The following is a 25,588-nucleotide window of genomic DNA, read 5'->3' on the forward strand; positions in this document are numbered from 1 at the left end:
ATAAATTGTCGCTGTTTACTAGAGGCCTTGCACATCTTATTTGTGGCACAGTTAAAGATTGTGTCATATGCTCTACTCATCAATGAGGTGCTCACTGTAGCTAAAGGGGAAATACAAGGCTACATTTTTTAAGTGGCAGTAAGCATTCTGTGTCTTGTTTTCCTTTTTATCAGGTGGGACATAAAGAAAGATTATATGCTAACTAATTGTATTTCTGATAAGGTTTATATTAGATATAGAATCACTTATTGCATTTACAATAAAATTTTATATGCTTTCTGTTAGAACTTCGACAGCAACAAGAAGTACTAATGAGAAACCAGATGATGGCAGTAAACCCTCAACTCATGGGAGCAGGCCAGCAGAGAATGCAGGCAATTCCTTCACAGTATGAACCTCGATTTGTAGACAGGTATATTTCCCCATTTGTCCATTGCATTTAAAGAACAGTAGCTCACCTTATATTCAAGAATAAGCAAAGTGCTAAGATTTGAGATTATTTTTAACATTTTGGTCTCTAGTCTCTAAAATAGGCTTCATAACTAAAGGCTGGAATAACCAGTGAGTGTTTCCTTAGCATCCCCCTTATATAAATTTCATAGCCTTGTCTTTGACTACAGAATACTACAGTACTTCTGCTGTGCTACTACCTACTTTTGCACAGGGCTCTAAGTTCCACATAGATAATTGTCTACTACTAATTACTCTGCTCTCAGACACATTTATTAAGGTGAACACAGAACATTTTCTGACATCGTACCCAGAAAGTCCAATATAGAAAAGACGTGCAATTACTAACTCTGTGAAAGACAAGGAAATGTTTGAATTATTTCCCTAGAACATTTTGCCTTTCTGGACCATTACTAGTACAGATCAATCTTCCAAGAGAGATGTCAGAAGAGCTAATGAGCATCACAATGTTACACAAACAATACAAATGTAACAAGGCACAACACTGCTTTTTCCACGTCTTTGACAAATGTGTGCAGCCACTACAACCTTAGGCTGTGATCTATTCTCAGCCTTTGCAGTATGTCGACGGTGAAATTTAGAAAAACCGCATGGAGTCTCAGAGCCGAGGTCAGCTGATTTAGGTTCACAGAGCTTAGGCTGCAAGCTCTAAAATTGCACTGTAGACATTCTGGCTCAGCCTAGACCCAAAAATATTTTTACTGAAATTTTATAGGCTCACAACCCAAATCCCAGGGCCCAAATCAGCTGACGAGGCCAGCTCTGACTATGCCACAAGTCTTTTACTGCAGTTTGTCAAAATACCTTTTACAGAATTAGAAATTAAAGAGTACGTGCATGGAAAACTTTGAAGAACTGCCCAGTGTTGCGGTATGCGGCATTGGTAGTTCAGTAGATCCTTCCTCTGAGTCATTTAAAAATCTGTGCTCTGGGTAGTTCTGAGCTGTTTTTCAGGGGAAAGGTAAAATTAAGGTGACCATGAGGGCTTATAAAAGACCCCATGACCTTTTTACATAAGAAGGTAGGTGTTAATCTACATTTTTTATTACTTTTTAGCATAATATTCTGAGCAAGTTCTGCAAATCAAATCCCAGATTTGCCTCAGTCAAATGTTAAAGTCAAAGTCACCAATGTGAGCACAGAACACGCCATGCTAAATTACACTATAACATTTGCACATTAAACTGTGATTTTCTCTCTCTCTCCCTAGGGATTTGTTGCCTTCCACTGAAATGATGGCACCAGCTGACCCAAGACAGATCCATGTAGCTTCCCACCTTGGATCTTCTGTCCCACAGCATGCAAGCATGCCAAACATATTGTCCAGTCGGGTTTATCCTGGTCCAGGTAATAGCCAGTTGAAAGATCTGTGAAGTAACAGGATATTACTGAAAAAGTGAATGGATACAGCTTTTCATCAGGTTTGTCACTGATGGCAGTAAATAAGTTTTAGGCTACGTCTACACTACAGCATAAAGTTGACTTGAAGGAAGTTAGCTCAATTTTAGAATGTCACTGTCTTCACTGCAAACACCATTAGGTTGATTTTAAGGAGCGGTAAGGCTGACATTCTTACATCAACCAGCTGAGGCGGCATAATGCCAAGTTTGAATTTAAAAGATCGACCTTAATGCCAGTGTGGAAACTGTGTTACTCTAAATCAATTTTATTGGCCTCCAGAGGTGGCCCACAGGTATCCCACAATGCCCCACAGGTGTCCATTCTGGCTGCTTTCACCTCTGCTGCTCTCCAGGTGTGCATGAAGTACGTAACAGGAAGCCCAGGAATTTGAATTCATTTTCTTTCTGACCAGCATGGATAGCACTCCTCAGGAGCTATCCATTGCAGCTAGCCATCACATCTAACCATCATGACTACTCAGGGTTCTTCTCAGGATTAGAGTTCTCAGGGTCACAAAAGAGCACCAGCATGGACCCACAATGAGATCCTGGATCTCATTTCTGTGTGGGGTGAAGAATCAGCGATGAGCAGACTGCGAGTCAGCAAGTGAAATGTAGACATTTATGAGAAGATTTCATGGGGCATGATTGCCAAAGAGTACACCTGGGATGCTCAGCAATGCTGGATGAAAGTAAAAGAGCTCAGGCAGAACTGTCACAAAATGAGTGAAGCCAATGGGCGGTATGTGTCATCTCACAAGATGTGTCAGTACTACAAGCAGCTGGACATCATTCTTGGGAGGTACCCAACCATGGTCCCCAAAGCCAACAAGAACTCTTCAGAAGACAGTCCTCAGGATCCTGGTGGGAGCAAAGAGAGGGAGCAGGAAGCTGATGAGGCACCCAACGAAGTGGATCCTAGCAGCCAGAGCTCTTCATGCTCGACCTTGAGCCAGTCCCCTCCTCATTGAAACCTGAAGCTCTGGTGCAGAGTCCTCTTCTGGTGAGTATTTTTTTAGAATGCTAAAGCAGGTTGCAGCTGTGTTGGGCTATAGGTTTACTTCTGTGGAGCACATTTTTTAAATTGCTACAAGCAGGTTGTGGCTCAGGTGCACTGAATCTATGCCCCTTAGAACAACTTGTTAATATTTCTGGGGGTGGAGTGCTTCTCCTTTCTGGAGATCTCCATAAAGGTCTCACACAGGTAATCTTTTATTTTTTCGCCCGAGGTTTTTGGGGAAGCCTGACTTATTGCGGTTTCCACTATAGGACACCTTGCCACACCAGGCAACCAGTAAGTAATCTAGTATCATGGCACCACACAGCATTTTTGCAAATGTTCCAACCCTGTGCTCACACAGTAGCTACGTCTACAAGGGTATGCTACATCGAAATAGCTTATTTCGATGTAGCGAAATCAAAATAAGCTATTTCGATGAATAGCATCTACACATCCTCCAGGGCTGGTGTCGTCGACGTTCAACGTTGACGTTGGGCAGCACTACATCGAAGTAGGCGCTGCAGGGGAGCATCTACACACCACAGCGGCCCACATCAAAATAAGGGTGCCAGGAACAGCTGCAGACAGGGTCACAGGGTGGACTAGCACTTCTGGGGCAGCAACAAGCCGCTCCCTTAAAGGGCCCCTCCCAGACACACACAGCCTGCACAGCACGCGGTCTGCAGGGCCACAAGCATGCACACCCCGTGGAAGCAGCATGGACTCCCAGCAGCAGCAGCAGCAGCCAGAGGTCCACACACCCGCCCCTGCAGGAGTAGTGCTTGCCCTGCTTAGTGCCATGCAGGAGGCAGCTGATCATCTTTTATTTGTGGAAGAGGAGCTGCTCCCAGGGGATGAGGAAGCAGCCCCAGACCTTGCTGCCCTCCGACCCCCCCCCGACCCCTGGCGCACACGCTGCCAGCTGTGGAGCTACCCCATGAGCACAGACTGGTGGGAGCGGCTGGTGCTCGGCGAGTGGTACAATGACCGCTGGCTCCAGAATTTCCGGATGAGCCAGCAGACATTCCTGGAGCTCTGTCAGTGGCTCACCCCTGCCTTACGGCACCAGGACACCTCCATGCGACGTGCCCTCACCGTCGAGAAACAGGTCGGCATCGCTGTCTGGAAGCTGGCCACTCTAGACAGCTACCAATCCGTAGGGCAGCAGTTCGGCGTGGGCAAGGCCACCGTCGGGGCTGTCCTCATGGAGGTAAGAGGACCCGTGGGGGGGGAGGCCTGGGGGGAGCCCGGGGGGGGCCCTGGGGGTGGAGGGCCAGACACACCCTGCACACCCCTCACTGGTGCCCTCTCATGTCCTTCCCCTGCAGGTCATCCGTGCAAATCAATGCCCTGCTCCTCCACAGGCTCGTGCGGCTTGGGGACCCGGATGCTGCCACCGCGGGGTTTGCCAGCCTGGGCTTCCCAAATTGCTTTGGGGCTCTGGATGGGACCCATATCCCTATCTGTGCCCCGGAGCACAGCGGAGGATGCTTCCTCAATAGGAAGGGATACCATTCTGTGGTCCTCCAGGCCTTGGTGGACAGCCGGGGCCGCTTCCTGGACATTTATGTTGGCTGGCCTGGCAGCACCCATGATGCCCAGGTATTCAGAAATTCAGGCCTGTGCCGCCGGCTGGAGGCAGGGACCTACATGCCCCAGCGGGAGATCCCTGTGGGGGATACCACCATGCCCCTCTGCGTCGTTGCAGACGCGGCGTACCCCCTCCGGCCCTGGCTCATGCACCCTTACATGGGCCATGTCACAGCCAGCCAGGAGCGGTTCAACACGCGCTTGAACCATGCATGTCAGGTGGTCAAACGCACTTTCAGCCGCCTCAAAGGGCGCTGGAGGTGTCTCCTCACCTGCCTGGATGCGGGCCTCATCAACATCCCCCAGGTTGTGGGTGCATGCAGCACACTCCACAACCTGGTAGAGAGCAAGGGAGAGGCCTTCTGCCAGGGCTGGGCTGTGGAGGCTGGCAGGGCCGATGTCCAGCCACCCACTGCTCCTAGTCGCCAGGTTGACCCTGAGGGGATCCGGGTCCAGGAGGCCCTGCGGGCCCATTTTGACCACGCTGAGGGGTGAACGCTGGCAGGGCCAGCAGCAGGCGAGCCGCGCACTGCACCCCCACATCCTCCACAACACTCCCTGCCCCCACGCCCACACCACAGAGCACCCAAGAGCACCCCCCCCCACTTTTCTTTGAAATAAATGGAAATGTTGTTTCAAACCAAACAGTGCAACCTCTTATTAATAACATAGAAAAAAAGGGGGGAACTATTTACATGGGGGGGCAGCTAGCAAAACAGGGGTCCAACAAAAACTATATACAAATGGGGGATATGTACGAAGGAGGGGGGGGCCACGTCCTCGGCCCCGCACCCTAATGTCCAGCGCCCGGTGTTGGAGGGCGCGACCCTCGCCTTGGCCGGAGCCCTGGGCAAGGCTGCGTGGGGGCCGCGAGAACCGGCAAATACGGCCAGCCGGTGTCCGCAGGCCCATGATCCCCCTCGGCAGCAGGCCCCAGGGTGGCTGACGGTGGAGGGATGGCAGGCAGAGCAGCAGGTGGCGCGGCGGGCAGAGCGGCGGGGGCGCCAGGTGTTGCGCTATGCACTCAAAGGTGCGCATGAAGGCCCCCCAAGCCTCCTGGCGCCAGGCTAGCGCTCGCTCTTGGAGCTCCAGCCGCCACTCCTCCACCCGCAGGCACTGCTCCGACACCTCCAGCTGACGCCGGAGGGTCGCAAGCAGCTGGGGGTCCGTGGCCTTCCGCGGGTGGCTCCGCCGTCGGCCTCGTCCTGGGGCTGGTCGGTGCTCTGCCAAGGGGCTGGCCTGCTGGGATGGCCCCGGTGGGCTCTCTGGGACGACAGACACCTCGCCAGCGCTCTCCGGGCCCTCCGATGGTGGAGCTGTGGAACATGGGGGGAACAAGAGTGGAGACAGCCGTTAGTGTGGGCCCTGACCTGTGGCCCTTGTCCCCCCACCCCTCTGCTGCTGGTTCCCCATCCCTGTCCCTGGGAGATGCTGATGATGATGATGGGTGTTCCCCACCTCTCCTCATGGGGGACCCTAGGTTCCGCTCCCCCCATCCCCAGGGATGGGGCATGGCGCTGTCCTGCTGGGGGGCAGGGGCTGATCACTCTTCTGAGGGACACGCCACTGCTGTCCTTGGGGCCATGGTCATCTGGGCATGTGGAGGGCCCTGGTCATGTATTTTGTCCCCGCCCCTTAACCCCGGGGGTGTGCACTGGGGGGGGTACATACCTGACAGTCCGCTCCCATGGTTGGGGGACACCCACTGGGTGGATGCCCTGCTGGAGCTCCAGGACGGGAGGGCAATGCGGAGGCCCCCGTCGCTGGAGGAGTCCCCCTCCTCCTCCTCTCGCATCCCAGGGGTGGGCTCCTGGGGGGGGCCCTGGGGTGCAGGGCTTGCCTCCGGGGTGGACTCCGTCTCCGGGGCCTGCTGGGGCTCATCAGCCAATGTGTCAAGAGTGGCTGGGGTGGGAGGAGGTGTACTGGGGGCCCAGGATGGCCCTGAGCTCCCTGTAAAAGGGGCAAGTGGCGGGGGCGGCCCCAGATCAGCTGGACGCATCCCGGGCCTGGGCGTAACCCTGCCGCAGCTCCTTAACCTTACTCCTGACGTGGTCAGGAGTGCGGGCAGGGTGACCCCAGGCAGCCAGGCCCTCGGCCAGCTGAGCGAACGCATCCGTGTTCCGCCTCTTGCTCCCCATTACCTGGAGCACCTCCTCCTCACCCCAGAGCCCCAGCAGGTCCCGGATCTCGGCCTCTGTCCAGGAGGGGCCCCGCTGCCTCTTCCCCGGCTGGCTGCCAGCCTGGGTCCCCTTGGGGGGGGTGCCCTGGGGGCGCTTAGGGGTGCTGGCTGGCTGCCATTGGTGCGGGGTGTTGGGGTGCGGCTGCTGAGGGTGTGCAGGCTGAGTGCGTGGCAGTACTGCTGCCTGCACGCGCTCTCAGCTTCCTGCACAGGAATGCAGGGAGCGGGGAGCTTTAAGGGGCTGCTGCATGTGGCGACCATAGAGCTCAGGGGCTGGAGAGAGCGCCTCTCAACCCCTCAGGTGATGGCCGCCATGGTGGACCCCGCTATTTCGATGTTGCGGGACGCGGATCATCTACACGTGCCCTACTTCAACGTTCAACATCGAAGTAGGGCACTATTCCCATCTCCTGTTGGGGATAGCGACTTTGACGTCTCGCCGCCTTACGTCGATTTCAACTTTGAAATAGCACTCGCCACGTGTAGATGTGGTGGGAACTATTTCGAAGTTGGTACGGCTACTTTGAAGTAGCCGGCTCGTGTAGACGCAGCTAATATAGGCATATTTTCTTTTTCACTCTCTGTTATACTTAGGAGGCTGTGTCTCTATTTGCAACCTAGAAGCAGCATGGGAATTTTGATGAGAGTTTTTCACACTGCTCCCTAGCCACTTAAATTTCTAAGGACCTCCCTGCTGCACCACATGACTGGCGGGCCCCCCTGGCCTTCTCCCCTCCCACCAGACTGCTGGCTTTTCCCCTGCACAGGATTGATGAGGAGCCACCAAGAAATGTTTTCTCTACACTTTACAATTTACAGGGATGATCCCTCTCCAGCCCACCATGCAGCTAGCACAATTGACCCCTCTTCCCACCACATGTCTGCCAGCCTGTCCAGTGCGAGTTTTTCCTGACTTAAATGGCTTTTCCCCTGCATACAATTGATAAGGAGCCACTGACAAACATTTTTTCCGTGCTTTACAGTTTACAGGGATGACCCCTCTCCAGTCCGCCATGCGGCCGGCAGGATCGACCTCTACCCCCTACCATGTGGCTGCCAGGCTCTGCAGACCCTGCTTCCGGACAGCAGCATGTCCAGTGTAGGCTTTCCCTGCTTTAAATGGCTTTTGCCCTGCACAGAATTGACAAGGATCTGTCAAGATGCTTTTTTTCCCCACACTTTACAATTTAGAGGGATAACCCCCTCACAGCCCACACAGCTGCTGGGCTGTGCCAGCCCTGCTCCCCACCATCCGTAGGCTGGCAAGATCTTACCATGTCTACAATGAAATGGTCTGGATAACTAATACCTTCTGTTCTGCACAGATTGATTCATTGGTTATCCTTAAGAAGCCAAAAGTAGCCTTCGAAAACAAAAGTTGCAGTGATTGTCAAACAGGGACGAATTCATTCAATGCGTAAGCACTTTGTGTCACATTTAAAAATTGTATGTAAATTTTTACCTTCACTGTCTTCAACAGGCACCATATGTGGGGGAGATAGGGTTGCTGTAATGAGGCAAAAAATGAAATCCAAACAGGACGTCATCCTGCAGCAACTTGAAAAGGCTAACAGGGAGCAAGCCAGAGCTGCTGTTAACCAGAAGCGGAGACAGCAGTGGCAGCAAACCATGCGCCAGTGCAGGAATGAGGACTACCATAGGACTCATTATGCAGCCTCCACACTTTGTTGCCCAGCCTCCCCTTGATATGGCTTGACCTCCCCTTCATCAGAGTCCCCAACAGTCGGGGGGAGGGCAAGGACAGTCTCTTGCTCCATGCCCAGGACCTCTCCACCCTGCAAAAGATTCACTTTCTACCACATGATACCAGAATTCCCTTTCTCTCTTACCTACCCCTTCATCTCCTCTGCACCCAATAAGTAAAACAAATGTTTTTGTGAAAACCACAGTGCCGTTTATTGGCTGACAAGGAACACAGTGCAGTTGGAGGTGGCTTCAGAAAGGTCAAGCACACATCATTGTGTGGGGTTGGTGTGGTGTCACAACAGTTAAATGCAGCAGATTCATGTGGCTGTCTGCTCATTCATAAAACTATTTTTCAAAGCTTTTCTGATTGTTGTTGCGTCTGCATGTGCATTGGTGAATATCCTTGTGTCTGGATGTGCATAACCCCTGATCATGGTATCTGCTTCTGCAACCCAGGCTGGCATGAACTTTTCCCTTTGATTTGCAAATGTTATGGAGAATTCAACATGCTGCAACCATGGTGGGGATGTTGGTTTGGAAAAGGTCTAAACGGGTCAAAAGGCACCTGAACCTGGCTTTTAAATGGCCAAAGGCACATTCCACCACCATTCGTCACTTGCTCAGTCTGTTTTTGAAGCAGTCCTGGCTGCTGTCCAGGATGTCTGTGTATGGCTTCTTGAGCCAAGGGAGCAGAGGGTAATCAGGGTTGCCCAGTATCACTAAGGGCATCTCCACAGTGCCAAACTTGATTTTCTGGTCTGGGTAGAAAGTGCCATCCTGGAGTTTTCTGTATAGGCTGGAATTTCTAAAGATGCTTGAGTCGTGCACCTTTCCTGACCATCCCACATAGATGTTGGTGAAATTACCTTTGTCATCTACCAACACCTGCAACACCATGGAGAAATACCCTTGCAGTGTATGTACTCTGAGGCCAGGTGGTCCAGAGCCACGATGGAGATATGCGTTCCATCTATGCTCCCCCTATCCCCAGCAATTAGGAAACCCCATGGGAGCAAAGTTGTCCACTGTGTGCTCCACATCTCCCAGAGTCACAGTCTTCTGCTTCAGACTGTCACAGTAGTTCTTTTTGATGAGATCTTCCAGAAGGGTTTTTTTCAAAGGATCTCTGTAGTGTAGATGTAGCCTTGATACTGGGCTTAGTTATTACTATTGTTAGTGCCATTGAAGAGGGAAATGTTTGCAGCATCTGACTTGAAGTTACACCAGTGACTCTGAAAAATATTCCAGAGGCCTTTTAACTGTTAACTTTTAACAATACTTTTAAGAGCAGTCACCCGAGGTAAAAGGGTTAACAACCCTATCCGTGAAAAAAACAGAAGTTACAGAAACATCTACAAAGAGTGACATGGGGGAGATTTGTAGATGACCTATGTTCCAAATGGAGTACAAGGATTAAGTAGTAGCGGCACTCACTGCAGGGCATGTGTGAAGTGTGAGTGCAATCCTAAGCATTTCTAACCATATATATTTATTTTTAACTAGGATATAGTTTTCTTCAGCCAGAATCCATGGAAGCTATGGCCAGGAGGCAGGAGTTAGTTCAAAAACAACACATTGCCAGGTAACTGAATGTAAATTTTCCACTGAGCTACAGGCCTGAGGGAGGGAGGAAAGAGGCAGACTGGGACAGTTTAGCTGCAGATTTTGTAATATACAAATTTAAAGGTATATTTACTGTATATTTACTTATATTTATAGCTACTGTTAAAGGTAATTGCAGTGCTTGTTCAAACCATCCAAATCTGTAAAAAATCCCCAATGTTTCGGGAAGCCAGACATACAGAAAATCTTTCTGCTTGTCTCTCATTCTGCTTTTATTTTTAAATAGAACACTTAAGAGAGAGAGGCTGTAGCCAGACATGAATCCCCGCATTTGGCCTTTTCTTCCTCTCCCCCGAACTGGGAGAGACAGAGAGAGAAACAAGCAGGGGAGACAGGTAGCCTTTGATGTCCTGGGAACGCAGGTGTGCTGTCTCGCCCAGCCTCTCTACTATACACAAAAACCAGACAGTGAATGGGCTAGCTAATGGCCACCCTTCTTGCTGATCTCGGTGATTGACACGCCTGATCACTTCCCCAGGAAGAATGGGGAACCCCCGCCCATCACCTCCAAAGGTGCCCAATTGTCCACAATTCACAGGTGCAAATTAAGCCTTGCACCTTCCCTGGGAAACCTGGGGTTCAAAACACATTCCTCCCGATTGGCCACTTGAGACCAGGAAGAAGCCTACGTGACACAAGGGGTATAAAGGGGTTTGGCAGCCCACCCCTCTTTGAGTTTCAATCACCTACACCTGCTGGCCAGGTCTGGAATTAACTCCTGAGACTGGGGACGCCTGGTTCGTATCTACTTCTTCCCGAGGGATTGAGAGAAAGATTTTGGGTCACACCGGATCTAGGAGGCAGGGGTAAGAATTACACCTGTATTACACTTCTTTCCTACAGGAATTGAGGGAAAGACTCTGGTTCCACCAGGTCTAAGAGGCAGGGGTGAAAATCACACCTGCAACGTGCCTTTCTTGTGTACACATTACTTGTATTAGTTTAAGCTAGCTAGTTTGTCTAAAACTTTTCTTAAGTTAAATTGTGTTGTTTCCCCTTTAAAAACCGCAGGTACTAACTGTTTTTGGCTATAAACTGCTAAAAACCATTAGCCTGTCACTCAAACCGCAGGAAGCCCTTACCTTATCTTTAAAACGCGTTTACCCCTTGGATCTATTAGAACACTGAATCCTCCACCATCTTTTACATAGAACAGTAGAAAATCATTATCTTGTCTATCAAACCACAGGGGGTCCTTACCTTACCTTAATTGGCAAGCTGCGGTCAGCAATTACCTTCTGTAAACATTAGTAACCACCAGAAAAATCATTATCCTGTCACTCATTCGGTGGCCATCTTGGTTTCATTCATAAATTGAGCGGTCAGTTTAAAACCCCCTTTTACACGCGGCAGCTGCTTCTGTTGTAAAATCGCTGCCAGAGGTTTCCTATTAACTGTTAGTAAAGTTATAAACAAAAATTCACAATTGTGGTACTTTGATCACTTGTCTTAGTTAAATTGTTCCCATCTTTGTATAAATAAAAAGTAACTGTTAAAGCCTCTCTAAGTGTAATTTTCCTCTTGCTGCTGTACCTGAACTAAACACAAACCAAAGAACCCAGCCTGCCCTGGCTGCTTAGCGTAGCTGCTGGTGTGGCATCACCCCCTTTGCCCCACCAGACCCTTAGCTGGCACCTGGGCATCGGCTCACAGAGGCCCATGTGGAACCATTCATTGGTTAAAGATTGGATATGGCTCTAAATTTTGCAGCTTGTAACTCTGGGATTCAAATACCCTTGACCTTAGAAAAACTGAGAAAGAGATCTGAAGTTGGCAGCTTGGACCCTTCACTCATAGTATTTTAAATTCTACAGCTGGAGTACTGGAGAGGCCCGGAAATCCCTATACCATAAAAAGGATGACCGGCTGTCCTGGTGTAGTGAAGCAATGTTGGTCTCATGAACATGGAAATCTGGTGATTTGTTCCAGTTTCCGTATAATCAGGTGGACTCCTTTTTCCATGTAGCAAACTCCTCCTTACTATACCATTATCTTCAAAGAGGAATTTGAATCCAAATTAGGGTTACCAAATTACAGTTCCTAAAGAGGAAGACACTGCTGGAGGTCAGAGGGGAAAGTGGGAGGGGTACAGCTGGTAAATCTGGACAGGAATACTCACTCACCTTCAGCTACAGTACACACTGGATGTGGGAGGGGAGCAAGATATAGCTTCCTGCTTCTATACCGGCCTGTCCACTTAAAGGGTTTAGTGACAAGAGGGGACTGGCTTACCACACTGGAGCTCCCTCACCTCTCTCTGGCAAGCCACTCTGTGCCAGATGCAGTGGGGGGAGGCTGGCAAAGGAACCTGTTCCACTGGCTTTATATCAGTGGCTTATTCCCTCCACAAAGATAATTCTCAGATTGTCATTTACTGCCAGAATCCAGCCCTTTGCAACATCTGAGTGTTAGACAGAGGCAAAAAGGCATTGGCGAATCAGCCCAAGATCTTTACATACTGATGTTAACTGACTTTGGCAGTATAGTCAAGGCCCATATATATCATATGATTATATTCCTACATCAATTGCCATATAAGTTCCCGTTTTCAAGGTAGTGTACAATTTTCTTCTTGAAAATTTAAGTTTTTTAAGTCTCTAGCTTTTGTGATTGTTATGATAACTTTCAAAATGTGAAGTGATTATAACTGATGCAGTGATGCCTGTGTTATTAACTTATAGATCATGCTTTTGTCAGAAAATATTTCATCCGTTATTGTCACAAGCATAATATTTTTCTATTTTTTAAAGTCTTCTTTCCTTTGAAGTCACTTTCAGTTTCCTCTGTTGTTCATATAAAGCTTCCACACACAGCAATATGGGAAAGAAACATTTTTTATTCATGTATTAAATTATTCTAATTTTAATCTGTCAATGAGAAAGAAATGACTGGAGAACTGATCAGTCCTTGTTACTAATGCTCTGTTTATCTCTTAGGATGGACATGGAAATGAGTGCTATTCTTCAACAAAAAGTAATAGAGAAAGCTCACCGTAAAGGGCTACTGAGTTTGGAAGCACCTTTCCTTTACCATGGAATCCCCGCTAACCCAGTTCCTTTCCGTGGCAGACACAGACTTCCTGAAGGCCACCTTCCTAGTGACCTATATGTTCAACGAACCACTCTGGATGACCTTCATGGCAATGCCATGCTCATGACAACCAGCCCATACCCTCCTATCAGCAGTCTACAAAGGGAGAAAGGCCGTCGCCCAGGAAGAAGAGCTGGGAATCACAAAACTGGTGATAGCAATGCCAATGGCACCAAGAGCCAAGCTGAAGACAAAAATGCAGACTCTGCTTCCATTACTGCTGCTGATGAGAAAGAGGATAAAAAAGAAACAGAGCTTGAAATACTAAACAAACAGGAGCCAAGCAAACCCCATGTTGAGCCATGTGCTATGACTATGAAAAGCTGTAAAGAGTATGAACACAGCCTGAGAAAAAGTTGCACTACTCATGAAATAGCCAATGAAACAAGTGGTTGCAGCAGTGCAAATGAAAAGGATCCCAATAACTCTTGCACAGCTTTTGACGACAAGTACATGTATCCTTCTGCAATCCCATGCTCAGCACTTCCATACAGCTTCCCAGTAACCAGCAATCCATTACTACCTCCAGGTTTGTCAAGTTGGCCTCTATTTTTATTTATTTATTTATTAGCATTCTCATAATTTTCTCCTTACAATGACAGCGGCAGGGTTTTAAAATGTAGACTTCATTAGGGACATATGCGGCAACTAACAATAAACTGACCTGATAAGTATACACCCACCAATGGCAAACATAGTTGTTTTTTCCTATTTACAGAAATCGTCATATGTTATTTGTTGGCATATAAAGGTTTCATTCTCTAAGGCAGTGATGTATAATCTCAGAGAACCACTTGGGAAGTAGATGGAGTTACAGAGGAGAAAAGTCACAAAGCAACCTCCTGATGCAACATCACAATTGTGTGTTATGGTATTACCATGTTGCAATATGATCTCATCACATGCTGATGAGATGCTAATACACGTAACGTCAGGATAATTTTCTCTGCAACTCCATCTCATGCATTCAGTCCTCCCATTTCCTCTAAGTCGCCTGGTGGGACCCTGGCAGCAACTGTTCCTGTGTGTTTGTCTGGCAGAACAGGGAGTCCTTCCATCAGATGCCTTATGCTTGCGATCAAATTCATGCCTCAGGTTTGCTGTATATACACTACAGCTTATGTCAGTATAAATATGTCACTCAGGGGTGTGAATAAAGCCTTGGCTACACTACAGTCTTGTTGACAAAAGTCAGATTTTGTTGACAGAACAATGGAAGTTTACCACTGAAATGCTCTGATAACATAATAAAACCACCTCAATGAGCAGCATAGAAATTTTTCCATGTAGGCAAAGTAAGACAGTGGCAATGTACACACCTTACTTGGTTATGTCACCCGAACTGGCCTCCAGGAAGTGTCTCTGGAATCCTGACCATGACCACTCTGGGCAGCAGTTAGAACTCTGCTTCCTGAATGTACATAGGTATGCTACCTTCCTCTGTTTAAAGGCCTAAGATTTTTCAGAATTTCTCTTTCTGTTTGCTTGGTGTGAACATTTCACATAGCATCTTCTTAGCTGACGGTATCAGTTTTATACTGCAAACATTTCCCATATGGAGCAAACCAAAGCTGGTGGATCTGCCAAGTGTACAGGGAGAGGGAGCTGTGTGGTTGTGGCCTCACCCCCGACCCACACACTGGAACTGCAAATGCTGTGGACTGATTTCCAGAAGCATGCAGGAGGGGGCCATAAAATAGACATACAGCAGTGCTGTGCTCAAATCAATGAGCTATGGTAGGTGAACCAAAAATCAAGGGAGGTCAACTGTCACTCTGGTGCCACGCTGAAGACACACTGTTTCTATAAGAAACTACATGCCATCCTTTTTGGTGACACCACCTTCACTGCCAAAGTCTCATGACTTTCGTGACTCTTATTTTGAGGGGAAATAGAGGATCTTTCTCAAAGTGCTGTAGTTAACAGATGCAGCACATAGGTAAATAAGAGCATGGACGAAGGCAATGAATGGCTAGCCAGGAAAGGACACAGGTGCTGGAGTGGATGATAAAGCTCCTGGTGGACTAGATGGAGATGTAGAATTCCCTCATTTGCTTGCACTCAGAAATATCCGTGTTCAGCTCGCCTTCCAGATACTACATAACTCTGGTCCATGCACTCCCCAAACTCCTCCACTGCATTCATTGTGTGTTCCTTGTCCTTTAAAGAAACTCATGCACTCCATGCTTGTGGATTTGTTCCTAAGAAAAGTGGGAATCATACCCAGCAATGAAAGCCCTAACCAGAAGATCATTCCTTTTTATGTACCCTGTTTATCCAAAAGTTTATGTTTTATCTCTTTATTAAACGAGTATTTGAAAGAGGAGTTTTTATTTGTGTCATACATATATCATAGTGCTAACATTGAAACACAGATTGGAGTAATTAACGCTCAAGAAGCAAGTGTAATTACAGAAGTAATTTATGGCAGCAAGTAAACATTGCCTGGCTGAATGCATCACATACAGACACATTACTGTGAATCACTGTCAAAATGCTCCTTTAAAGACATGATGATTTAAATAGCCTCCTGCTATGCACCTCTAATTTCCTTTTGTGTCTGGCTGCTCAAAATCAGCCAATCAGCCTCAGCAGCCCATCTCTATAGAACCTTTTTCCCCCTTTGATTCACTAATATTTTGGAGGGTACAGCAGGCTGCAATGACCATCAGAATTTTTTTCTTACTGAGGTATAACTGGCCAAAAAGACAAACTCAGTTTAATCAGCCAAAGGATCATTCAACCCTACACCTGAAGAGCTTATTGCTGAAGTGCTGTTTGCTGCTGTCTGGGCTCCCTGTGTGAAGCTTCATGAGCCATGGGAGCAAGGGGTATTCAGGGTCTCCAAGGATCACTATGATCATTTGCATGTCCCCTGTTGAAATATTCTGGTTTGGAAAGAAAGCCCCAGTGTGCCACATTCTACACAATCCCATTTTCTGGAACATGCACCGTCCCTGACCATCCCACACTGACATCAGCAAAATAGGTCTGGTGATCCACAAGTGCCTACAAGAACATGGAGAAGTTGCCTGTTGCAAAGGTGTGTGGCCTCTCTCAAAGACTGATAGTGAGGGGTGAGAAGCTGAACGACTCCTCAGGGAAGAAATCTGGAAGGACTCAGCTTCCCCTCTCCCAGAGGGTTGGAGGGACAAAACAGGAACAGAAAGCATAAAAGGTGATAATTGCTCCAGCTTAGCTGTGCAGCACCTGCTGAATGAGTCAGACACTTACTGTCTGCTTCCGAGATGGGAGATTGCTACAGTCTCCTGCTAATGAGGCACTGAATATGCATTTCAGCACCACATTAGTATTCTTGGATCTGGCCATTAACATGGCCATTTCAAAGTTTTTGGTAAGTGTAGACGTAGCCGTTGTATTCATAATGCTCATCACCAGAATGCAGTTGGAAGCCCATGAAATGATGGAATGAAAAGAAGTGCAGTATGGGATGGTGAGCAAGTTCCCATGATGCATCTTTTTCTGTTCCTCAAGCTCTTAGGGGCAAAGGGTGACAGAGATGGTGAGTTTACCCTTGATGTAATGCTATGTTGATGCAAAAGCAATGACTATGGATGCGCTCAGCCAACCGGAGGCCCATTGTGTGGATGAACTCCAATGATGTTATTAAAATGACTTCTGATTGCTGGCAAAGCTTAAGTCGACCAAACTCTGCAGTATATACTCCCTGAGTGACATAGGTTACACTGACCCTATCTTGGCAGCTGAGTTTCACAAGATCATTGTTCTAAAATTCCGCAGCCTTTACTATATGGTTTAACAGAATTGAGTCCAATCTTGATAAAACTTCCATTCGTTTAAATGGCAGCAGGTTCAGGTCTTTAACTTAAAACAGCCACAAAAAGCCAGTTTGTATTGCTCCAAAATAAATTTACAGTAATGCAAGTCCAATGGAAACAAAACAAAAATAGCTGAAGTTTCTAAACTAGCCTCCTGCTTCTGTCCAGACTCTTTCTGCATGCATGCAGTTACAGCAGACACTAGTTTGATGGACTGAGGTTGGGTGCATGTATAATCTATGTATAGCATGCATTCTGTAATTGTACAAATTTTCATGAAGTGCTGTTTTGTTATTCTACAGATGTCCCTTGTGCAATGCGTCACCTAGACTGATGTGCCTTCAAACACTATAGAAGACATTAACTTTTAGTATTTACCTGATGCACATGATACAGTACAGGCTTCATCAGTTATGTGATCTCCATGAGTGTGATCCAGAGCAGTCTTATTGGCTTGCTTGTTCATTTGAAATATTCGTCAAGTTAAAATAGTGTAAGGTATAACAAACCAAAAGCGTCAGAAAACGTAGGCTTAAGAGAAAATACGATGGCATGGTATGCATGTATAGTGTCGTGAGTAGAGAAAAAAATTAAATAAAAGAAAAAACAAACTCTTCAGAATTAGAAAGTAATGAGTGACTATGTAGTATATTGCTTAAGACTCCTTGATTTGTATGTGTCCACACAATATTGTTAGTGCGTAAAGAAGGTCCTGTTGATGTGTATAATCTCTTACTTTTTAAAAGGATTTCCTACTGTTTTGTCCATCAAGGTCACACAAACACATTTTTGTTTCCTTCTCAAAGGAGCACATGGCTTGATTTTGAGTGGAGAAGATATTTCTTCCATTGAAGATATACGCAAATGGACGGTAGATGATGTATACAATTTTATTATTAGCCTTCCAGGTTGTTCAGACTATGCACAGGTGACCATAAGTATTAATCATATTTGCATTTTTAGATGTTTAAAGACATATGCCCTGGCTTTAAAGTTCAACTAACATAATATTATCTGCTGAAATTAAATTATTATTTTTTATTTTATTTACATCAGAGTAGTACTGTGAGACTCCACAGTGCTGAGCAATGTAAAGTCATGAAATAAAAGATAGCATACAATGTAGGTTAGTGCTTGTTTGTGGCTGTATGCTGCAATACAATGTGTTCTATCATGGCATAGCATAAGAATGTAAATAGCAAAGCAACTGTAAAGACTGTTTTAACCCCTGCACCCCCACTCTGCCAATGTAGCACTTGCAATTTTCAAACAGGCAGAAGCAATTGCATGTTCTTGTGATGTTAAGCAGTGTTTTAAGTAACAGGGAAATTACTTCATGCCATTTTATGAAATATCATAAGCAGTGTAAACAGGAGACTGCAGATCTGCATATTCGTGGTAAAGAATTAATTACTAAGATATAAGCCTCCCTTCCATTGATCATTTTTGTTAAATTAATAAAACTAAATAATGTTGCAACATTACAGAGCTGGAACTCAGTGAGAGCAAGTGAATGTGCTGCATGCACAGATGATGACAGCCACATCCAGCTGCTTTCAGATTAATATCCAGTTGAATTACTTCTATTTTACTGCTTCCTGCCTTTATTGTCTGAGAATTGGGATTAAAATAGAAGACATAAATGGGTCTCTTTTTAACAAGCCATTATGTGAATTTTATTGTTTGATAAGATATTTAAAGCTCATGCTATTGATGGAGAAACCCTGCCACTTTTGACAGAAGAACATCTTTTGGACACGATGGGATTAAAACTGGGACCAGCACTAAAAATTCGATCTCAGGTATGCAAATGCTAAATGGAGGGGGAATGAAAGATTTGTGTTGCGTGGGAAGGTGAAAAAATTGTGTTGACTTATTTGGAAATTATATAACATTGTTAAAATTTCTGACATACTATTGTGATAGGGTGTAGTAACTAGTCACAGTGGACCACACATGAACTCCAATTCGGCTTCTCCTTGTTCTTCATTAGTCCCCAGGGAAAGAACTAAGACAGAGAGATAGTGGTGGAAGAGAATGTCTTTGGGAAAGGTAGAGCTCTACAGCCAGGATCATGGGATTACATTGAAATTAAAAATGAGAAAGATTTATCTGATTAATTAGCCAGTTTCCCATTTCCCTCTCTCCCTGATCAATGGAGGATTGTTCTCTGCTGTATATTCTCCAATACTTTGACTGGTCCTGTAAAATAACCCAGGTGATGAAGCTTCCATCACTTTCCTTGGAATATTATTTCAGTTTTACAGCTCTTGCTGACAAGATGATTTTCTTGCCCATCAATTACAATTTCCTGTTCTTAATGTCATCCACTGACTTTAAATGTATCCTCATTTCTATTTGTCTCCTTTGTCTGTCTCATAATCCATGTTCCTTTTTCTTTTCCTTACTCTTACTCTTATATGCTTCTCATTCTCCTCTTATTAAACCTATTCCTCTATTCTCATTTGTCATATGTACCACCAATTGGCTATACAACACATGCTAAAGAGCACCACCTACTGGGAAATTGTCTCAGACAAAGTAGTTTTTTGTCTAGATTTAACAGGGTGCTTGCTCCTCTTCTGCAGATTGTGTTTAGCATTGCCAAATCAATTCAGCAGAAGTTGGGCGTAGCTGAAATGGAGAGATCAGGCAGTGGAGGCCATTTCTGAACTTCTGGTAACCTCTCATACATCTGTTTCTATCATATGGCAGGTGGCCACATAATGTGAAGAGTCTGAGGTCATGTCCCCATCAGCCTTGTGGATAATGTGGACCTAGATTCAGATTTAAGGTTCTCTTCTGACTAATTAGTTAAACTGATATTATTTGAAGTAATTGCTGTAATTGCTTATATCTTTAAAGGTGTCTCGGAGGCGTGGCAATGTGTTCTACACTATGAATCTTCCTCTGTCCATGCCCCTTCCTTCTGCTACAGGCAAACCATCAGATCAGCCATCTGACATGGGATCCCCTGTACACTGCAATAGCACTGGTGATACACTGGGCAGTCCCTGCTCCCAGGACCCAGAAACTTCAAAAACAGTGGAGCTGACTGTTTTGGAAAATAGGGAGAATCCATGTGACACAGCTGGAGCCCAGACTGACTTTCAGATGATCAACTTTCAGAAGAGCTGAGCTGGGTCTGACATATAACAACATTCTAATTCATACAGTAGAACTCCTACGTTATACTTGTTTTCATGGGACATCTGAAAATTTCATAAAAAGAAGGGTGGTGAAATAACCTCTAAATGCAGCAGGATTTAGTAAGGGTTTTTAAAGCATTTTTAAAAGTGCAAACACACACCAGTGCAATTAATTTCAAGTGCAATTCATATAAGCAAATATTAATGCAATTAAAACCTAAATTTATATCAACGCTCCAAAATTATCACCCAAACCTGCTAGGGATTCAAAAAATACCATCATAGACCTTGATCTGACACGCTGCAGAGTATTAAGGTAATAGGTGTAAGAGGGAAAGGGACAACACTGAACAATAGGCTTTTGCTCAGCATCTCTTCTGCTTCCCCAGAAGTCAATGGCAAAATTCATATGGAATTTAATGGGAATATATGGGAACAATTTCAAACCATAGAGAAATGTGCTTAGTGCCCTTCCTGAACTGAGCAATTTCGTGCAGTGGAGAAGTGGATGCAAGGTAGGGGCAGCACAAACTGGTTAAATCCTAGACAGAGAAATGATGCATGCAACTACCATATTCATACTCCTGCTGTGGCCCTTAAGTGCTGCTTTGCCTGATTGCACATATGAGCTGAGAATTTAGGAGAAAGCGAGAGCAGAGTTTGTCATGAAGACCACACAAGTAAGAAACGTTTCTCAGTTGTTGCAGCTGGCTGGCTCAGCCCCTCACAGTCACAACAGATAGGCTCAGAATTCCTGCTGGCCCACTGCAGCAGCATTCATTCCCCATGTATTAATTTACCTTATTAGATCATTTATTAAAAAGCACCATACTCAGCAACATACCTTTTTAGTATAACACGCCACTCATTTTAACGCCAAAGTTACCTAGGTTCTATTTGGCATCTCACAAAGATCATGAAGCTCAGGTTTCAGAAAGGGATGAATCCCACAACATTTTGTAATGATTCCTGTATTAATTATTTTGTGTATTCCTCACTTGGTTTTCATCACACATTTTATCACATTCTGCTCTTGGCAAAATGAGAGGTGTGGTGGCTCTGCAATGCTCTCCCTTGTTTCATTGGCTTCTCTGCAGGACTGAGCCCTTATGCCAGTAAACACAAATATTTTAGATAAAACAGAGTTTTGTAAATTGAGAGTTGATAAATTGGGGTTCTACTGTATGTCATTAGCAGAGAGTCTCTTCCCCCTAATCTAGTTGATATGGCCTTGAGTAAGTAAACAAAACAAAAAAATATATATGCAAAGACATAAGGGGCTTGTTTACACTTGCCCCCAACTTTGAAGGGGGCATGGTAGTCAGGGTGATGGGAGATTACTAATGAAGTGCTGCAGTGAATATGCACCACTTCATTAGACTAATTCTCCCCCTTGGCAACTTCGAAGTGTCAGACTTCCAAGAGCCAGCATGCGTGTAGCCACCGGCGCTTCAAAGTGCCTGCAGCTATATGCATGGCAGCACTTCGAAGTATGACACTTTGAAGTTGACACAGGGGAGAACTGGCTTAATGAAGTGCTGAATATTCACCGCAGCACTTTATTAGTAATCTCCCATCACCCTGATTACCATGCCCCCTTCAAAGTTGGGGGCAAGCGTAGACCCAGCCTAGGTGTATAAGTATGTTTTTAATTTACTATGATTGTGGGGGGAAAAGAAATTTAACTTATGAGTATCTGTTCATTTTACTTTTAAATAAAAGTAATGTCCATGGTCTTCTAGATGACACCTATATGCACTAGATAATGTGCAACAAGATGCTAACAGCAGCAACTAAATGAAGATAGTTATCTTACTGTATTATACTGTTCATAATCTGTGGCCTTGAGGAGTACTCTCTTTCCGAAACAATGAAATTTTGGGCTAAAAGGAGTAGGGACCCGATTCTGCTTTCAGTAGGAATTCTGTCATTGACTTCTAGTGGAAGAGGATTGGACTCTAAAACTTATGTATTTGTGTATTTCTCTACACACTATAACAAAGGCTTCCAGTTTTAGGGCTAAATAAAAAAAAACACCCTCAAACCCTGCCAATACATATGTCTGAGACATACAACAAAATAAATAATTTTAAATAGTGCAAAAATGGCAAAATTTGGAGTATAGTGCCAGAGATGTCCATTATGCTCCCCGTTCGCCACATGTAGCAAATGGGGCAATGCAATGTGGCGAAGTGCAGCTCAGGAGAGCCGCACATGAGGCGCCCCTCTGGCCATGCACCTCACCACATGGTGGGACAAGTACACAGCAGAAGTGGCAGAGGCAGCTCCTCCGGCCCCCCTGGCTGCAGCTGCATTCCGGGGCAGCTCACGTGGCAGTAGCTGCAGTCACATTGCATGGTGGCTTCCATGAGTAATCTGAGGGGGTCAGGGTGGCGCCTGGAAAGGAGTGGTGGGGGGACTGTGGCGATCCCTTACATCCCTTTTGGACACTACTGCTCTAAAGTCCTCTCGTACTCACTAGCACCCCAATCCTAATAACTATGAAGTCAACGAGAGTCTCTCTATTGAGTCTGGGTTTTGAATAAGGTCTTTGGAGCGCACCCCTGGGAGTACAGGGCTACAAAATGGAACAATCTTTGATATAATTCAAAAACAATTTAAACAGAGATTAAAAAGCTCATATTGTTTACTCCTAAAATATGAGTCAAAAATTCTCTAAAATAAATACCTATAATCAGGGGGAAAAAAACTAAATAAAAATCTGAAACCAGAAAGCTTAAGTATAACTCTGTAAGACTCTCTACAAAACAAAAAACCTAAGTATTATTAAACTTATAATGGCAATTAGTTTGGAATTGTTCAGGTTTGAGCCCATTTAGAAAAATAGAACTAAAACCCAAAATTAAGTTTAGATCTGAAATATCCCAATTCCAGGATATGGAGTACTTTGTTAAGTTCCTGTTTAAAAAAACACAGAGTGGCTCCTTCCTATCCTAATCATTAATATATAATCTGTGCTGCAGAGGGCATGCGCTCAGCTGCAAAGAGAAGTCACATTAGATCTTGACCTGAGAAATTAGAAGAGTGCTACCTGCCATGTGGGGGAGAATTTCACAGGGACTGTGTAACTTCTTTTTACATAAAAGCTGTAAGGTTTTCATGAAGTTACAAGTTTGAAAGGGAGGGAAGTGAGTGAGCAATTGGTAGAACATTGCATAAATTGTTTTTAATATGATAAAGGGACACTGCCAACTGGAAATGTAGTCAATTTTATAAAACAATAAATCAGTTGAAATGTTTCAGATACTATAACTGTCCCTCAGTATTCTTCACTCCTTTTGTGGTTTTACAACTGAATTTTTTTTTTTAAAAGTTGTCTCCCCTGTTGTGCTCTCTCTCTGTCTTTGTGTGTATAAATAAAGGAAGCCTACAGAAACAAAAAGGAAAGTGACTACAATGAAATTTACTATGAATGAACAGCTTTCAAGAGCACAACTAAATGAGGAATTTTTTTTACTCTTCAGTTCTTTTACTTTTAGTAATCATGACTCTCTACAGTAGTAGTTAAGTATTTAAGGAAGAATGTGATTTTTTTAAGTTGATCGTTGCCTTTTATTCAAAAGTAAATTTTAATGATTTTACAAATAAGAACCAAAACCAACATCCTTTCTTTAAAATTTTTCAAATGTGAAAAATACAGAAAAGTTAATTAAAAGGGTAGAGGTCAAAAATTGCTAAAGTTATTTGAGAAAAACTAAACAGCACACAGCCCCCAGTGGAGGAACAGGGCTGGAGTGCAGGCTCCCTGGGGCAGCCCCCAGGGAAGGAAGGGTGGGTGTCCAGGACCAGAGCACTGGCAGACCCCTGTGGGGGGATCAGGGCTGGAGTGCCAGCTTCCCAAGGCAGCCCCATGTGGAGCCAGCGCAGTGGGGCTATAGGGAGGGCTGGCAATTGACTCCTGCAATTGATGTGTTAATTTTTTAATGCATTAATTTTTTAACACATTAATACTGCTCTGCATTAATCACAGGCATTAATGTACATTGACAACCCTAATATGCACACATTACAATCCACCAATCATTCCTACTCAAAGCCCATGGAATATACTCCCAATTTTACCATTGGCTGTATTTAAAATCTCATGTATGAGATATTACCCCCAATTTCTAGTATCTACTTGTTTATATGTAAAAGATGCCCATCACATTCTCCAAGTACAAATATAAAATTATTAAATTTATACACAACCCATTGACCAATAATTAACACAAATAGAACAGAATAAATTCTAACTTCCACACTGTGAGCTGTGTACATCTCTCAAAACCAATTCCTTGAGATAAAGCCTGTGAAACTAGATCATAAAATGGTCAACAAACTCTGATTCTGTTAGACTAGGTAAAATAAATTTACAAGCAACAAAGGCCCTGACTCCAACTTCAAGATGTTTGCATTTAAGGAGATACCTGGCTTGCATCAACATTCTAAATTACATGTAGCACAAGGCATCTAAATTAGTCAGACCCTAAACAGGTCACACGAGGTTTCATAGATCATTGTTGATAACCTGAATTTCACTTAGAAGCAAAATCATTCTGGGAAATTAGTCTTAATTTCTTTTTGCAGGTGGTCAGCTGCTTTGTGTACCTGTTGTAGCTTCTCAGTTGCTTTTTGCAGGTATACTGCTTATGGAATGCACTGCAATAATTAATGTTAGAGGAATGGGTAATAGCAGCAAGGCCTACACCACAGAAATGGTTACAGGTTTTTAAACGGTCTTGGATTTAAAAACACTCTCTCTCTCTCTCTCTCTCTCTCTCTCTCTCTCTTTAAGCTGTAGATCCAAAAATTACTTCTGTCAAAACTACAAACTATATTGACAAAGTGTGGTCAATCCTCCATAATCACAGAAGCAGGCAACACTCATCTTTATCTTCTGTTAAATGCTGTCCCTTATCCTCAATAACTTGTCTGGACAAAATTGCAATCACACAGCTCATCCTCTCCACATTCAGTCTTGGCCAGGCACTTGGAAAGCAACATACTAATCCAACTATACTCAATAACAGACATACAGCTGTGTGTCACCAGAACACTGACAGCAACATAGTGAGAAATTTCTCACTATATCGTTCCAAAGGCTTCTCTTACTATACACATTAACTAGAGCAGTAACAAAACAGTAGTGGAATATTGGAACCCAAATGAGACAGTTTTAGGCACTATGAACAATTCTGTAGTCCCACAATTTAGAATATATCTGAGAAGAATAAAACCTTCCCATCTAGCCAAGATCTCCAGGTGTGTCAATGAAACTTCATGGGTACCACTATCAAAAACTGCTAACAAATACTTTAAAAAAGAAAGAAAGAAAGAAAATCAGCTTCACCATGTAGCTTGTTTATTTGTAGGAGATCATCAATCAATGAAACCATTCTCCCAGACATAAAAACCGAAAGCCAGACTGAAAGAGATCAAGGAAATCTGCCACCAGATGACACCAAAGTCACCCTGCTATAACTTTCTTAATAATCTTCCTGGAAAGAAAATGTTAAAGACTGGGCATAACAGAGTATAGCTCACGTGCAGTCATGGCTTTCTCTTTATATTTGATC

At 44.8% G+C, this 25,588-nt stretch overlaps 1 protein-coding gene across 1 annotated transcript; it reads left to right on the forward strand.

The window, feature by feature from the left end:
* Positions 1 to 296: 296 nt before the first annotated feature.
* On the forward strand, positions 297 to 19,998 carry SAMD7 (sterile alpha motif domain containing 7). Its single transcript, XM_075004614.1, has 7 exons — positions 297 to 412; positions 1,682 to 1,812; positions 9,851 to 9,929; positions 12,907 to 13,589; positions 17,667 to 17,788; positions 18,552 to 18,662; positions 19,726 to 19,998. The coding sequence occupies exons 1-7, from the start codon at positions 312 to 314 to the stop codon at positions 19,996 to 19,998; spliced, it is 1,500 nt and encodes a 499-aa protein (XP_074860715.1). The 5' UTR covers positions 297 to 311.
* Positions 19,999 to 25,588: the final 5,590 nt, after the last annotated feature.

The sequence above is a fragment of the Carettochelys insculpta genome, chromosome 10 (assembly GCF_033958435.1).
Source record: "Carettochelys insculpta isolate YL-2023 chromosome 10, ASM3395843v1, whole genome shotgun sequence".
Classification (NCBI taxonomy): Eukaryota; Metazoa; Chordata; order Testudines; family Carettochelyidae; genus Carettochelys; species Carettochelys insculpta.

Coding starts and splice junctions, on each gene's coding strand:
- SAMD7 (XM_075004614.1), top strand. CDS start 312: ATGAGAAACCAGATGATGGCAGTAAACCCTCAACTCATGGGAGCAGGC. Junction 413..1,681: donor GAACCTCGATTTGTAGACAG/GTATATTTCCCC, acceptor CTCTCTCCCTAG/GGATTTGTTGCCTTCCACTG. Junction 17,789..18,551: donor GTTGTTCAGACTATGCACAG/GTGACCATAAGT, acceptor TTGTTTGATAAG/ATATTTAAAGCTCATGCTAT.